The sequence below is a fragment of the Mercenaria mercenaria genome, chromosome 11, assembly GCF_021730395.1.
Source record: "Mercenaria mercenaria strain notata chromosome 11, MADL_Memer_1, whole genome shotgun sequence".
NCBI lineage: Eukaryota > Metazoa > Mollusca > Bivalvia > Venerida > Veneridae > Mercenaria > Mercenaria mercenaria.
Window position 1 is genome coordinate 25,508,057 of NC_069371.1, and position 17,058 is coordinate 25,525,114.

Genomic DNA, 17,058 nt, shown 5'->3' on the forward strand with positions numbered 1-17,058 from the left:
TGAAATTGATTTTGAATTTAAACTTCCAGAATCTTAATATAACGTTTGACCTCACTGTTTATAAGTATGAGAGTTTCAGAAAAATGGAAATGAATGATTGGTCTAGTATAAATCTGTCTTGAATTGTTCCATATAGCACTACTGCTACACTTAATGTTGTTGAGATCAACAAATATTAAGGGTTTTGTCATTTGCGTTCATATAGTACTGAATATTTGATAACTTCATTTTCTCAAACCATATTGTTGTATGTTTTAATCATACTTTTCTGCACATAGTGACAAAGACAATATAAATTTATTACGCTAGACAGAATAAAGTGCTAAACATGTTTTATTCACAGGCCTTGTATTTTATTTAACAATATAATCGAATGTTTCAATGGAACCGCAATGACCAAAATGTCTGCAATTTTCTATTTTGATTGATGAACGTTGGTCAAAGGAGCAACATTAAATACATGTAATACGAAAAACAATATCAGATATTAAGACACGCTTTTGTGAACTTTTAAAGTAAAAAAACGACACGGTATATTCGAAATACTCGACATATATATAAACACTCGGACAGAAATACTAAATTTGTTAGACTAGGTGTTTACTCATACTTTAGAAACTGTATATTTGCCATTACATGAATGAATGAACATATTTAGATATTCAAAAAAATATCACATCGATGTAAGCAATGAAAATGTTTCGTGCTAGAGGACAACGTAAAAGATATTACAAAGTTATACTCAGTCTGTTTATTCTTTATCAAATTGTGTAACATAATTTCACAACGAAATACTTCTTCCAACTGAGAAAGTATGTCATGACAAACTTCTAAGTGTTTATTGCAAATAATAAAAAGCTGTTTAAACTTCTAAGTCTGTATTATGCATAATAAATAAACTGATAAATTGCTGCAAGCACTGATATACAATGTTCACCTGAGAAGATTTTTTTCAGACAATGCTACAAAGTACTGCAATGAGAATGGTACATGGGCAGAGAAAGCGGTTTACAATCTTTGTGTCATGGAAGATGAAACACTGCCGATGGATGCAGAGGTAAATAAAACGGTGTCTGAGATTATGAAACTAGGATTTGAAACAAGACAAGATATGAAACATTACCATCGTTAGCGATGAGGGAGTGCTTAATATAAGTTGCTTCGCAATCGACCTAACATAAATTAGTATAATATCGATCAATCTCAAGTATTTATTAAGAATTTACCAATTAGAACCTTGATTTTTGACACTGATCTTTGAACTCATGAAATATGGGACTTCCAAAATAGTTATGTAAAGATTTTGAATACTGCTAGTTAGTTTCAATCGTCTTAAAGTTTTTATGGAATTACCATCTTCATAACGTTCTGAGAAATCTGTAGTTAGCTGGATGAAAACTAAAAAAGAGTAATTAATTTTATATAAGCAGTTTGATGCGCTTACTATTTATTCAGTCTATTTAACGTTTAAATAGGTATATATTCTTCTTTTGCCATAAAAAAATGCTGCCTTTTCAAAGTTTCTTTTGATATATAAAAAAATGTTTATTTTGTTATATTTGCAGATGCCACATCTAATGGCTATACGGGTGATTTACAATGTGGGATTCTGCATTTCTACTTTAGCTTTGATCATAGCTCTCTTCATTTTCTTGTACTTCAGGTATGCTTTTCGCATTACTTGTAAACTCATCTTGTAGTTTAGGAAAGCAATTTCTTATTTCCTGCAAAAATATACGTAGCGTTCTTCTCCTGTAGTACTCATTTTGAAGAAATTGTGCCTATTCTTTAGAATAACTTCCCTTTAATATGCATATTAAGTAAATTACATTTTCTTCTATTTTTCAATTTTTAAATGGAATTTTACGAATTATTTTATATATTAGTAGATGTTTGTAAATTTGCAGATAGATCGATGCAAGTCAAACCCAACAAAATAGTTTTCGGTATAACGTACTGTAATAAATAGAAAGCATTATATTGTACATACATGTGCATCGTTGATAGATATATGATCTGATCATTAGGATATATTGCATTTCATGTAATTGTTTTTCCGGTACGGAACTTTATACTGTAGGTACCTTTTTCGCCTTGACATTATTACAGGCACGGGCTGGCACTGGCGTGACCCACAGTACTTAATTAGCTATTTTGATGTATTCCTCACATAAAGGAATTCTACATCCTAAGGGTGGTTTTGAACCAACATCGGCGAAGGATAATTGATTCAGTCTGCAACCTTAACTCCTCGGCCGCAGAGGTGACCAAAAATGATGACTGTAGGGTATCTTAGGTCCTGAGTAACTAATAAAAATAAACGTATTCTTATGATGTGATTAACATTATTTTGTATTGGCGTTACAGGAGTCTCCGGTGCCTTAGAAATAGCATACATTGCCATTTGATTGTTACTTTTATCATCAAGAACATCGTCTGGATCATCATGAGACACTCTCTCATGTACATGCAAGATTCAGCGTACTCGGTAAGCCAAACGAAAAAGTCAATTTACGATATGTAACTTTCTTAGAGCATCAAACTTAGCGATTCTAGGATAAATGTCGTAAGGAGATCTTTTTAATGCTTGTGCGAGACTCAGTTTTCTAGGCACTATTTGAAACGATTTCATAATTTGACAGGGCTAAACTTTCCGAACTTGTCAAAGATCTGTGTTAATCAATTTGTTCTAATTATCTTTTATATTTTCATATTTCAATTCCGAAGTTTCATGCAGAACCATTCATTTTCAAAGGATAAAACTAAAACATGTTTACTTCAGTTCATTAAAAAATGCGACAATTCTCACAGTTAGTAATTTATTCTGTAGCCGTCACAGTTTCAAATCATGAACATGTTTATAGTAAAAAAAAGTTATAAATTAAGCAATTCAAAACTAATACTTTTGTTGTTTGTTCGATATACAAAATGGAATACTTGTTACATTATATTTCTATACATCTAGGGAAAATGTACGTTCATTAAAAATTAAAACAAGAATAAGTAAGACCAAATCAAATGCTACTCACACACTTAAGATGTCTTACTCCGCATGCAAATAGAGGTGATTGAGTACACACAAACCTGAAAATATGTGCAGTCTAACAGTTTATTTTGTAAATAAAGAGAAATAGCAAACAATTATACAAGATTTAGTATTATACATGAAGAGGAAACTCTGTAGTGTACCGCTGAAGATACTAAATTTGAAGCCAAGTTATCTGTATTTATATACTACTATTAACTTTAATTCCAGTGGTGTTGTAAGATGCTCACGAGCATTTTCAACTTTGCGCATGCAACAAACTTCTTCTGGATGTTTGTTGAAGGACTTTATCTCCATGTCATAATTGTCTGGACGTACTCAGCAGATAAGATTAAACTGAGTTATCTGCTGCTTATTGGATGGGGTAAGTGTTTTTGAAACAACAGTGATTTTAAAACACTGGGCTCTGAACGACAGTTGTTTTCTGTGTATTACATCCTTTTATAACATACAATGATAATAAATATAAAGGTTCTGTGAAGTTTGTTACACATACGACATACGTAGGAACGTCAACCAACTAATAAATTAGAAACTGATTTTGTGTGATATTCAACTCTGAACGAGACCATACATTTTTACTTTTTATTTGATTTAAGCTGATACTGGACCAACGGTCATTATTTGAAATTTGATCTCTTAACTCAAAAGGACTTCATGAGATATTAATCATATTTAATCACAGCGATTAAACTGATTTTCTTTCTAAATGTCTAATAATGCACAATGAAGTCAAACTGTAATGAAGTTGTTCAACTTGTTTAATTCATATGAACCGAAGTTTCAGGGTGATCTGTTAGTAAACTTATGTTGAAGATTCGGCGCCCTTTGTCAATTACCCTTCGTCTTTTGTCCACAATTGACATATACATGAAATGTAATAGTCCACGTCTTGAAACCTTTCATATTAAAGGGGAGTAATAACAAAATTTCAAAACAAATAATACACACATTTCTAAAAGAGATCTAACTGTATGTTTCGGGTCATTAATCTTTAACGGAATACACTAAAAATGAAAAATGTCATAAAAATGTGATTGGCCACCTTTAGAACAATTTTAGTTTTTACTTTTGGGTGACACTTTAAGTTGTGTGACCATTTACGAAGATTTCGATTTGTCCAAAACATGTCAATTATAGCCAAAATTAGAAAACTCTTCAAACAACCTCTCCTGAACCACTGGCCTAATGTAAGAATTTTATCAACGAAATGTTTGTCGAGTGATATTCTACCAAGATATTTTTCAAATTATTCCGATACGTAAAAATCGCCAGGAGCCCAGTAATTTTACCCAATATGTATATTACTTCAAGAATCTATTTGTCAGAAACTGCTTTTTACACAAATATTTCTTGGATGACCCTTTATTTTGACTGGTCGAATCATTCCGATTAGTTACAAATTTGGCCACAGTTTCTCCTAGACGTTTGATACGATCATGGAATAAGTTCACAGAAATATTTAATGAGTCATCATCTACTAAGAGTGTTTGATATTACTCCGATTTTGTCAGAAACTATGTCCGCAGCCAGAGCTAAAAATAGAAAATTTTAAAACGCCATCTTATTCTAAACCACTGCTCCAATTTTGAAATAACTTCAATATTTCCCTTGGGTTACCGTCGATTACAATGTTAAACGTCATCTTGATTTGCCAAAGCAAATAATATACGGCTGCCACGGGTGGAGTAGGTATATTGCTATATTAGTCTGTGATCATCTCCGTTCAATCTTCTAGCCTGATTTTTCTTGCCGAAAATATTTCTTGTAATATCTTTCACGGTTGTGAAACTCGGGTGAGCGATATATAACCGCCATGACACTCATCTTCTGATTTGCTGAAACGCTTTCTAAGTATGCATGTAAACTGACCTTTCAGATTGAGGGAAAAGGTCCGAGCACATAGGTCCGGGCCATGTTTTAACCCGGGGCTAGAGGGCGTGGACGGTAGCATGCATTTCCACTACCGTCCATGAACAGGCTCAATCAAACCGAGCCTGCAACATTTTCGTTTCTGTCGTGTTGAGCGATCTGTGAAGTTTCCACTTTTCTCTATTTTAAAATGTCTGGACTATACTTTAGAAAGTTAGAAAATTGTGGAACATGATTTGTATTTCTTACAAACATCTGTACTATAATCATACATTTTGTTTTCTGTGCAGGAACGAAAATATGTTACTAAAGATATTAGCACGATAACCGTGTCTGCATTAATGTAGACAATTAAATGATACTTGATAAAAATTACATCGAAAGTAATTTATATCTGCAGATAAGGTAATATTACAATATAACGTTTGATATCAAAAAGAACGTTTTTCTAGTATCTATTTAAATTGTTACTAAAAACGTGATTTTATTTTAGGTTTGCCGTCGATAAATATAATTGCATGGATCATAGTGAGAGCCATATACGACAATGACCAGTAAGTATAGTCTTTATTAACCAATGTTAATGAAATATATTATAAAGGTAATTTGACATGTAAGATGTAAGTATTCTTTTCTGCTTTGTGCGCAACATGTTATTAAATACATTGTACCAAGACAGCTAACGACTGCATCCATTGATCAAGTATGCATCTAAATCTAAAAAACGTATATTAAAGGCCTGTTTCACTCATCAAAGTTATATAGAAAATGGTGTAATTTAATAAGTGAAAGAGGCCTAAGTGCATATAAATAAAAAATCACTTAAACTTCTTTCGCATTCACCCCTCAAAATTATTATTATGTGAAAGTGAAGACACGCAAACAATAAATACACAGCCCATGTAAATTTCAAAGAATTATCTTGCAGAGGCAGTAAAATGTCACGCGTAGTTTGGCTTGTCGTTTTAAATGCTGGTCCTTTGGAATCATTGCGTCTACTCATTGTAATACATGATTCCGTTAAAGTCGGTGCTAGGGGCATAAAGGTGATGCGCGTGTTGTTAATCTCAATCAAACCAGGTCTGCAATAATTTTGTTAGTTGTGTTCTGTGCTTCCAAATGGGTTTCTTACATTTTTTGCTAAAAATGTAATTATTTAAATACCCGTGTAGTCAGTGAATAAAGGTATATCTATAGGCTTCAATTAACCGGACCGATGTACATGTTACACCGCAGTAAAACCGACGTGAACAAAATTAATGTAATCATTTTACATATTTAACCAGTATGAGCAACTGCCTGGTTACACAAATGCTCTCAATAAATATTGACAAAATTGTGTAATTGAATTTGCAATTTATTCGACATGTATTATATTTACAACGCTGTTGTATATTGTGATTCTTTAATATGCACGTTAAATTATTGTGCATTCTTGCATAAAAACTACTTTTTTCACTGGATCCGCCCATGTATAAACGGGAGAAAAATCGTGTGCAAACAAGGCAATTCACGTGCTGTTAATACATGCTTTGTATTTTTGAAATGCTTTGCCACGGATAAATGCATGTATTTTTACGCACACTGATATTTGGCATATGCGTCTTGTTTCTTCCATAACAACCTCTTCTTGTAGCATTATAGATACAATATAATCCATAGTATGTTTAGCTGTATCTGTTTCCAACCCCAAACGTACTGCCCCCATCAATGTACGCACTAGCTTCTCTTAGAGCTCACTCCCTTTACAAAGCGTCTGTTCAGTTATTGTAAATAACTGTGAATAAATAAGTATCGCGCGTAACTTGTGCTATTGTTCGTTTTTAGGTATTATATTTATGATTTTGGTAAGTATCAGTCGGTATGTTTTTATCTAATTTCCCGAACAATTTATATAAACAGCTTGGAAACTTGACACTACGTTCGTACTCATCCGTACTCCAACTGCGTGTCCGTACTCAATATAACTCGAATGTAAAGTTATTATTCTTGAAATTGTGATCGAGTCCACCAAATTGTGAAATGATATGAACAATTATTGGTAATTTTATGTTTGTAATAATGAGAGATGAAAAAATCACTTAAAAACCTTCAGGATGTGCTTTTGATAGTGTTGTTTATTTCCGGGCCCTGGATACGGATATTTAAAACATGTTTACCGTTTCCAAGAACAACAGGAATGGTAAATAAAAAAATGTACCGGAATCGTCAAGTCATCACATATGAAAACAATATATAAATCGTCGTGAAATATTTTTATGCAAGAATAGCGACAATACACGTTTGTTTTGTGTATTAACGTCTGCAGAAGCCCTAGGGATATGTTTGTGACCTCGACGTTCGGTCTCGGTCACAAACAATCCCGCGGGCTTGTGCAGACGTTAATACACAAAAAAACGTGTATTATCCCTACAAAAGCCTATAAGCACTAGAGTGTTTCAGTTGTCACATCAATGAGATAATTCCTACAGAAACATTCTACCCCGTCGGTATTTATAAGTTATAATATATCGTATAGACGACACAGATTTAAAATGTCCGATGCTCCTTTTACTGCAAACTGAGCTATTAAAACTTTTATTGCAAAATCTTGTAGCAGGAAATATCATTCTATCAATACTATTTATCTATTAACGATTGGCAACAATCTGTGATTGGTTTATAGTTCTTTTATTGATGAAAAGATATTAATTCTTCAAATCGTTGCATTATATGGAGACCACTTTCTAAGGAATATCAGCAAAACTAAATAAGATCAAGCATTGGAATGTCCTGTACAAACACTGTTAGACTTAACGTGATCGTCTATCAAGATTGTTCAAAATTTTCCGATTCTAGACGATGTCTAGGCAGTTACTAAGTTACACACAAGTAAAACCCCAAATGACGTTTGTAAAGGTAACTTAGGAGTTTTATTAAATACAGAAGTCAATATAGGCCACAAAACATTGTCGAACACCAGACATTTACACTCAAATTATTACCAAATTTTACTGAAGCAAAAAAGTTTTAGCAGAGTTTATTTACATTTCGGCAAAGGTTGTACACATATTTACTGGACATTGATTATGTTGAGCAACAGGTAGACCATATGTTTTTACAGGATTAGCGGTTATATTGATACACATAAAGAAACTCCTTATTTACAGGTAAATTTCCCTTGTTGGAAAGGTCATTTTGATGTAACAAGTTAAATAATTTGACATTACAATATCACAATTAAAATGATCTAGTTCATTACACTTACGCGGAATTACCATTACAAAAAATAGATATGTATTTGAGGATATTGGCGTCTTTTGAGGTAAATATTAATATTATTCCGGACTTTTATAGTGGAAAACGTATTCTTCTCTGGTTTCTCATTTAGTGAGCGTGTTACAGTATTTACAATTAACATACAGACCCATCAGAGATTAAAAAAAAATCAAAAATGCCTAGTTACAGGTTTTACCATATTATTTGCACAAACATATGTACTATCACTTTCTACGATAGTGTTTAATCAGAATTGTATTGTATTGTACTGAAACGAGTAACGGTAATATATTTATTTCATAATGAACATATCAAGTGTCATTCCACTAGCACCGAACTACACTACGAAAATAACAGTTTTCAGAAATCGTAGATTTTTGGTTTCATTAACGACATTGGAAATTATGATTTATTACTACACCAAATATTCAAATGTCCGCCACTTGACTTGTATAATGAAACTACAAATACTATGCAATCTTGTAGCTATAGAACTATTCTGTTTTCGAAAAATATTTTGATAATTACTTGACGTATGCACGATGTTGCGCAAGAAACGTGATAAATTGGTTGGCACTAGATTTTAGACTCTCTAACGTTGTTGCCCTTCAGAAAAAAATGTTATATTTGGTGCTCACCTGGGAAAAATACTGAAAATAACACCTGTACTTTATTTTCTCTACCAGCAACAAAATGTATTGGAGGAATTTGCACTTTGATTTTATCTCTTCTTTTTTTTCTTTTAGTTGCTGGTTCCCGCACGCAGAGGGAAACTCCGTGTACGATTACGTCTACATTGGGCCAATTCTCTTTGTTCTTTTTGTAAGTATATTTTACCTAAATTAAGATATAATCAATACCTGGTTCAATTGAGTTTTGACTTCGAAACTTACAAACAAATATTTAGGCACTTTCGGGGGATATTGCCTACTATGTACAGATATCCACCAATTATGAAAACCTGTATGGTCATATTTCTATGCCTTTTTTGGCCATTTATTTATGTATACAATGAAATGTTCATAAAAAAGCCGATGACAAAATCAGATACAGTGATAAGGAACGGTTCATGGAAAATGCTGATACGATTTGCCTATAATTTGATTTTTGAAAACATTTAAATGTCGATCCAATTATAAAGCGGCGACGCTATAGATATTCCGTTTCTTATGTATCATCGTGCTAAAGTATTCATGTCCTATTTCTTCGGTCATAATTAAATTTACAAGCTTATGTTATGACTGTAAAAAAGTGCATTCGGTGATATTTTTACAAGGTATTTTTGTGGAAGAATTGTTGAAGTAACTGATACAGTAATTAAAACGAATTTTGAATTCTTGTTTTCTAAATTCGTGATAAGCAATGTGTATACCTATTGTTTGATGTCGAAAATGCGTATGTATTATCCACGGACGTCAGTCATTCATTGCACATCTTGTACACGTATGCTCCAGCAGATACTAATGGCGTGGTCACACTACACGTAGTTAATCGTAGTAAGGAATGATCGTAGTTGATCGTAGTTGATCGTACTAAGCGTAGTTACACGTAGATAATCGTAGTCAGACGTAGTAATGATCGTAGTTCGAACTTATGATTTGTCCGTAGTAAGCAAATAATTTTTCGACATGTTCAAAATCTGACTACGATTAACTACGATGTTTTGACCCTACTGTGACCGTAGTTTGAACGTAGTTGATCTTAGTTAAACGTACTTGATCGTACTTAACAGTAGTGTGTATCGTTTTTGATCGTAGTACAAGTACAAACATGATATGAAACGAGAGCCGATTACACAAAAACTTTAGTGTTATATAAATTAATTTCAATTCTAGTATGATAATATCGCTAATTATAAATACTTAAAAAATTAAATAGATTTTTTTCGGTATTTATGCGAAATGAACAACAGATTTGGATCGGCTAATAGATGTACATGAATCGCGCTAGCAATCAACTGTTCATTTACCATGAAGACCGGGAAAAACCCATTTTATATATTGCATTTAAATTATATTTTCTTTGCATTAGTTAGCAAATCTGTGGTATAAATTGCGCATTTTTATGCAGTTTACTTTTAAATTCAGTTTTTCGGCCATTATGTTTTATAACATCGTTTTTTCCTAGGCGGCATACTGAAGCTTAAATGATGCTGTCTCGTCAACTTCCTAGAGCAAAATGACTGTAGCTTTCCCGTCCTGCGCAGGCGCAACCACAACGCTTTTCCGTAGCTCAACGTAGTTGATCGTAATTTGTCGTAGTTGTTCGTACTTCGATCGTAGTATATACGTAGTGTAACGTAGTAACTCGTGGTAAGACATAGGGATACCCTAGTTAACCCTACTCGATTTACTCGTAGTTGAACGTAATTGTTCGTACTTACACGTATTTCAACGTACTTAGACTTTCCATATTTCATCTTTTAAACCTAGTTCGAGCGTACTTCAACCTAGTTGACCGTAGTATTACTACGACAAACTACGTTTAAAATGAACTATGACCAACTACGTGCGTGAACGTAAATGTGACCATTGCTTAACTGTACATATTTTGTCGTTTTAACATTTGCTTGTGAATAGGAAGTGCAGGACCTAGTTGTTCGAAATTGCATTAGTTGATTAAGCTCAAGGTAGATTAACCTGTACGTTGTTTTTTTTTTTGTCATTTTAGAAGACTTATGAAAACAAATCTTTGCGTTAAGTATTATTAACACTATAATGAGTTTACAATTAAATCTAAACATCATACTAGTACTTACTGTCAAGACTAATATTTTGAATAAAAAAGGTAATATGTGAATGTATATTTTGTACGATTTTCAATATAAACTATGTAATGCTAATTTATGATGAAAATAATAATAAGTGTGAATGTTTTTGTTTTTTTTTCAGGCTAACATTATATTTTTGTCAACTATTGTGTGGGTATTGATAACAAAACTTAGAGCCTCACATTCGTTGGAAACCAGACAATACCGGTAAATTTATACTATCTTCCGTTACACTACTATAACTTCGTAAGGAACTGTTAGATAATTTATCGTGAAGGAAATAAAGGATTTAATATTGATATTAAGCATGTAGTAATAAAAAAGTCTACTTAAACACATTTTTTTTAATTTCCTTGTTAATGAAAAGGTTCTTCTGTCATTTAAAGGAAAACATAAAGCATGTTCGTGCTCACGCCACAGTCAGGTTCGTCTTTTCGGCGGACAAAGAAATATTTAAAGACCAGCCTTATTTACAATATTTCAGATTATTTGATCTTTCTTTCACATAGCTCATTTAATGAGAGTAATATTTCTAAAGGTAAATAAAACTGAGTAAAACACCAATTTGTTTTATGTTTATTGAATGTGAATATTAACCAAGACATAAAGTTGTCATACCGCGTGCAAAACAAGGTCTTATGGCGGAGAAAATTATATTATTCACGCAGTAATTTGCATTGGGAATTTTCCAAAAGATATTCTTATCACTCAAATAATTTATCTTTTTTTGGAAGTAGGGAATATAGACAGTACATAAATCTGCAGAAACATCGAAATAATGCAACACAAACATATAAAGTAGCATTTACAATCAGGCAAAATAAACATCAGGGCATTTGCGATATTAAATATGCCTAGATTATTCTAAATCAACGTTTAACGATCACCGCAATATTTGTGGTTTATAGCTAAGTGTATTCAATTCATGAGAGATATTTTCCTAACAAATCAAGCCAAATATAATTTACTTCACACAAAAAATATGCGACAAACTAGTGTTAGAATTTAATTATCAATGATCATAAAGGCCATATATGTAGAAAAATCATCTATATAAAGCCAATGGAATGGTGCTCCCGTCGCATTAATCTAATGCTATGCTTGTACCTTGATTTCAAGAAATATGTATCTATACCGTTGCAACGTTAGCAAAAAACGAAAACCTAGAAAAAGCACACATCGTGACTTATCTTTTTTTGTACTTTTTCAGCAAAGCGGTAAAGGCCACGATTATATTGTTCCCATTACTGGGCGTCACTTACGTGCTGTTTATAATACCACCAAGTGATCATCCGCAGGTTAAAATAATCTTCAGATATATCAATGCCGTTCTGCAGTCCTTCCAGGTAGGTAGCATTTCCTATGCATTAACCACTTATATACTGTGGTTAAAGGGTTTTCCATTTTTTACATTGTAAATATTTATAAATATTTCAATCAGTAATGTATTTTTAATTATTTCGGTATGAAACAATACTAGCATATTTTTGCAATATAAATGTTTAGAAGTGTAATTGCTTTTTCACAAAACTGTAACCTGCATTATATAAACGTTTGTACTGGATTAACCTCCCTAGTGATAAAGTGTTCCACACTAAATTAATGAAAAGTGGCTTCATTGAATTTCTGAAGCAATTCCTCATTTTCACAAGTTATGAGTTACATATATCTGCATAAGTAATAATTATATATATATATTAATTATCAAGCCGTAACGGCATCCATTGATATGAATATTTTAAAACAATGTTAAATTTATTGCATATATAGTTCAAATGATTTTAATATATCAGAACGTTATTATTTTCCCTGACATTCTGGAAGCATATCCTTCCACTGTTCCAATTATAGTTATTTATTCTTTATTTCCAGGGATTGATGGTAGCGATATTTTATTGTTTCTTGAATGGTGAGGTACGTATGGTGGAAAGTATGTCTTTCTAACAATTACTATTTACAACCCAGTACTACAGTGCTACCGGGATAATTGATAGAATAAGAACGGCTTTATAGCCCGGTCCATATATATGGTCGATATCAAACTGGTACATTAAACATTTACAACTACTCTTGGTATAAAGTATTTAACAGACATTTATATAATGAACCTTTTTGTCAACAAACAAAAAATAAGTACACTCCTTTAAAAATTGGTCAAATTAACAACAATATACACTTGCCGTAAACGGCATATCAACAACAAAAGGGAAAGTATATGTCAATTACATTTTAGGTAGCGGAATGTGTTTGTAAGACACTGGATCCTTATTGTTATATTAGTTATATTTCTAATCCATACTTTCTAGGTGAAAGGAGTGTTGAAAAAGAAGATATCGAGATTTAATGACGCCAGGTCCCTGAGCACGAAATACACACGCACATCCTATGGTTGGTCGCGTGGAAGCCGTGACTTCACTAACACTGTTACATTGGGCAATGGGGCACTGATTGACCCCAATCACCGTGTTCCAAATGTTGTAAAACCTGTTAATGCAGAAACCATACCACTAACTGATACGAATGCATCAGAATACAAACAGGATGAATTTATCTGAACATAAACGTTATGTGACAATTATAGATTTATTTATGTTGTTCATAGTTCATTAAGTAAAACACGGTACCACAAATTCACCACGTGTATGAGATGTATAAATGGGAGGACCAAACAACGATAATATCGTTTTTATAATGGATTTCACTTAGTTAAGACATTCCTTGGAGAACTTGAAACTTTAGTGTGTGGTATTTTCTGGTCACTTTTGTTTATTTTGTGTATATATATATTTATAAATAAATAAAAAAGAAATAAAAAAGAAAAACATCCAATGGGTTTCCTCTATCTGTATTTCTGTCTACCTACCGGTTTCATATCATAATCATCAGGGCAGAGATATAAAAATTTTTTTTATATCTCTGCCCTGATGATTATGATATGAAACCGGTAGGTAGACAGAAGTACAGATAGAGGAAACCCATTGGATGTTTTTCTTTTTTATTTATTATATACTTGTCCAGGAGTAACTTTTAATATTTATAAATATATATATATATTACTGAACTGATATTCTAATATGACTAGCAATGCATTAACCATCACATCACATCACAACGTTATTATGTTGACGTCACGTCGACGTGATATTTAGCGTCATGTATGCATTTAGAAATAGCGCTTTCAAATTTGATCCAATATTCTATAAAATAGCATGTTTAAAATGAAATGGCACATTGCACAGCTTTCTTGATTAATTTACACACATACTAAGCTGGTTATTCGCTTTGCAGAATAATTCGCCATCATTTTCGCCCAAATTTAACTCTTCCGCAAGACGTATTACCATTTTCGGTCCAGGTGTGTATAAAAAAAGGAGCGTGATGACCTACCATTTGGCGTCATGCATACGCAAAGAAACAGTTCTATCAAATTGATCTGAATTTTCGCCCCATGTGGTTCTGGGACGATCTGTGTATGAACAGAATTGGAACCACTGCCTTACCCTTGCATGATCGTAAAAAGCGACTAATAGGGTCTTAACACCTGGTTTTGCTGTAACTCTGTTATTCAAGCAGGTATGCAAATTTTGATTCCATACCTCATGTTTTATTTCGATGTAAATGAGATGTGAAACCAAAATTTGTAGTCCTGTTTGTCGCCATATAACCTATACTGTGTTGGTGCGCCGTAAAACCCAAATAAATAATTAAATGATCTGAATTTTACATCAAAGACATCGAAATAATCTATAGCAAAACAATGTTTTAACACTATTTATGCACGATCGTTGACAAAAAGTGTTAAAACACAGCTTGGCTATAAAGTATTTCTTAAGTAAAATATAAGCAGAGCTTCAGGACTCAATGAAAAACGTAAGTGTTTGAATAGAACCAACAACTCAGGCCAACAGGAACAGTTATCCAAAATCGTTTGCATTTACATTCAGGAACATGCAACGATGAAAATGTTTAAATTCAAATGGAAGTTTTAATTTAATTCCAAGAATATGCATAAATATAATTATTGAAAATGAATTAAAAGTAATTTGAATGAGGAATTCGCATACACAGCTTAGAAAACGACACAAAATAATTTAGTTTGCAAGTGGGAAGCCGATTTTAATATCTTATTATACATGTATCCAAAATTGTTAACTTTGCATATTCATAAATTATACATTTAGGAAGGTGCGACGGTGAAAATGTTTAGTTCAAATGAAAGTTTTAATTTAATTCCAAGAATGTACATATATTAAATATAATTATTGAAAATGAATTAAAAGTAATTTAAATGACGAATTCGCATAACGACACAAAATGATTTAGTTTGAAAGTGGGAAGCCGACTTTAATATATTTTATTATACATGTATATTTGTTGTTGTGTGTTCGCAGAAAAGCCTGGGTCCATGATCTGGATGATACATTCGGTATTTGGTTCTATTATTCAGAGTGGGAGTAGATGCCTTGTTATTTCTCTTTATTCTTCAGCACCTAACTGTGACTTTTGATGGTCATGATGATATTAAATTTACCGCATGACTGGAGGAGAGACTTTTATTCAAAGACTACTTTAGTGAAACTACGACTACGGGAACACTTGAAACATGTGCATGTGACCAGAAACTAAATTGTAGTACATGAACATTACAGGACAACGTAATTCCATAATTACTGAAAATAAACATTAATACAGGTATTGTGACACATGAAAGTACTTTCATCGGCATCGGCAAGTTCCGTTTTCTCCGTGTGCAATTTCGGCAATCTCCGGTTATTACGGAAAACCACGTGTCTATTGAGCTACATTTAAGTTCGACGAATGCCGAATACCCTATTGAGAATACGTAATCACACAGGCATTGTGAGCTTCATTACGGGACAAAAGGCTATGTTCATGGACATTTCTCCAATTCCACTCATTGCGTGCACTCAAATAAATTGCCTAACTGTCAGGTCTTTACACAAGAAAGATTCGATTTTTATTCATAAAGGTGAGTGACGGACGAGTCAACTCCCGAGAGTGAGTGAATGTTGAGGGAGGTTCATGGGACACTTGAGTGTTTCTCAAGTACCATAATGCAAGTTTAGATGGTAAATTTATAATATGTTATTCATTTGAAGGTAAGGTAACAGTGTAGTGTATGTATTTAAAGCAAAAATACATATTTATGTAAGGCATTTTCGAAAAAAAAATGTTTTCTTAAACGGCGAAAACGCAAACAAAATACTAGAAAACAAATTGGTGCAAACTATTGAAAAATAGATAAAGGCAACTAAAAATAGATCTACGATACCTAGCCCGACGCGACTCGTCAGTCACTCCATGAAACACACGTTGTTGTAACAAATATTAACATTTAACAAGCCTAGATATCGGTAAATTCATATAGTCCCTCCAAGTGTCATTTAGAAACCCTATATTTATTCGATCTCATTTTTAAATGACATCTGAAACATTTATTTTATATTATAAATGACATATTTGTATTAACTGAAGTTTAAGCGGGTTTGCTTTCGGGAAACACCAACAATTAATGGCACGAGTATAATTAAGTTGTAATAATAAAGTTCAATTTAAGCGAAAAAAAACAATCGTGTTTTTTAAGTGTAATAATAATATTTATTCTATAAATTCAGATGAGTAGACTGACTGTTATTATCCGCAAAATCCACTGTGTACAATTAAACCCATACTTGAGTCGTCCTTCCGAAAGTTAAGATTGAGTGGGATTGATGAATATGACATTCGAACTCCACGCACACTCCCGAAAGGTCTACTCGAGGCCCCTTTGAGTGATACATACTCAGGTTTGAGTCAAATGTGAGTCTGAGTAACGAGTATGAATATAGCTTAAACTCCTCAAGGAAGTCATCAAGACACGATAACAATGGAGCCATGGACATCCCCGACAAGAGATAAGGGAATGGAATACCTTCCTATATACTTAACCTTCCTCTAGAAATGACCATCAGTAGTTGCAGCCCAGTGCTGACAGTTAAATATTGCGGCAAATTCCAAGGCAATAATTCTCACTCGGACACAATGTCATTGAAATAACATTTTATGAATTGTACTTTGTTCTCTTATGTACATACATTGTAAATCCCAAAGG

General features: G+C 32.8%; 1 protein-coding gene across 5 annotated transcripts in view; it reads left to right on the plus strand.

Annotated features, from left to right (window-relative positions):
• LOC123531397 (corticotropin-releasing factor receptor 2-like) overlaps window positions 1-13,815 on the plus strand; it is a 331,996-nt gene extending 318,181 nt beyond the window's left edge. For 4 of the 5 annotated variants that reach the window (XM_053518748.1, XM_045312311.2, XM_045312310.2 and 1 more), the window contains 10 exons: window positions 957-1,057; window positions 1,566-1,663; window positions 2,368-2,488; window positions 3,257-3,410; window positions 5,412-5,472; window positions 8,923-8,998; window positions 11,068-11,153; window positions 12,157-12,292; window positions 12,819-12,860; window positions 13,253-13,811. In XM_053518748.1, coding sequence (XP_053374723.1) covers window positions 957-1,057; window positions 1,566-1,663; window positions 2,368-2,488; window positions 3,257-3,410; window positions 5,412-5,472; window positions 8,923-8,998; window positions 11,068-11,153; window positions 12,157-12,292; window positions 12,819-12,860; window positions 13,253-13,501 — 1,124 coding nt within the window. In that variant the 3' untranslated portion in view covers window positions 13,502-13,811. Of the gene's footprint in view, window positions 1-956; window positions 1,058-1,565; window positions 1,664-2,367; window positions 2,489-3,256; window positions 3,411-5,411; window positions 5,473-8,922; window positions 8,999-11,067; window positions 11,154-12,156; window positions 12,293-12,818; window positions 12,861-13,252 lie in introns of all 5 variants that reach the window. The other variant, XM_053518746.1, reaches the window with a different exon arrangement.
• The last annotated feature ends 3,243 nt before the right edge of the window (window positions 13,816-17,058 follow it).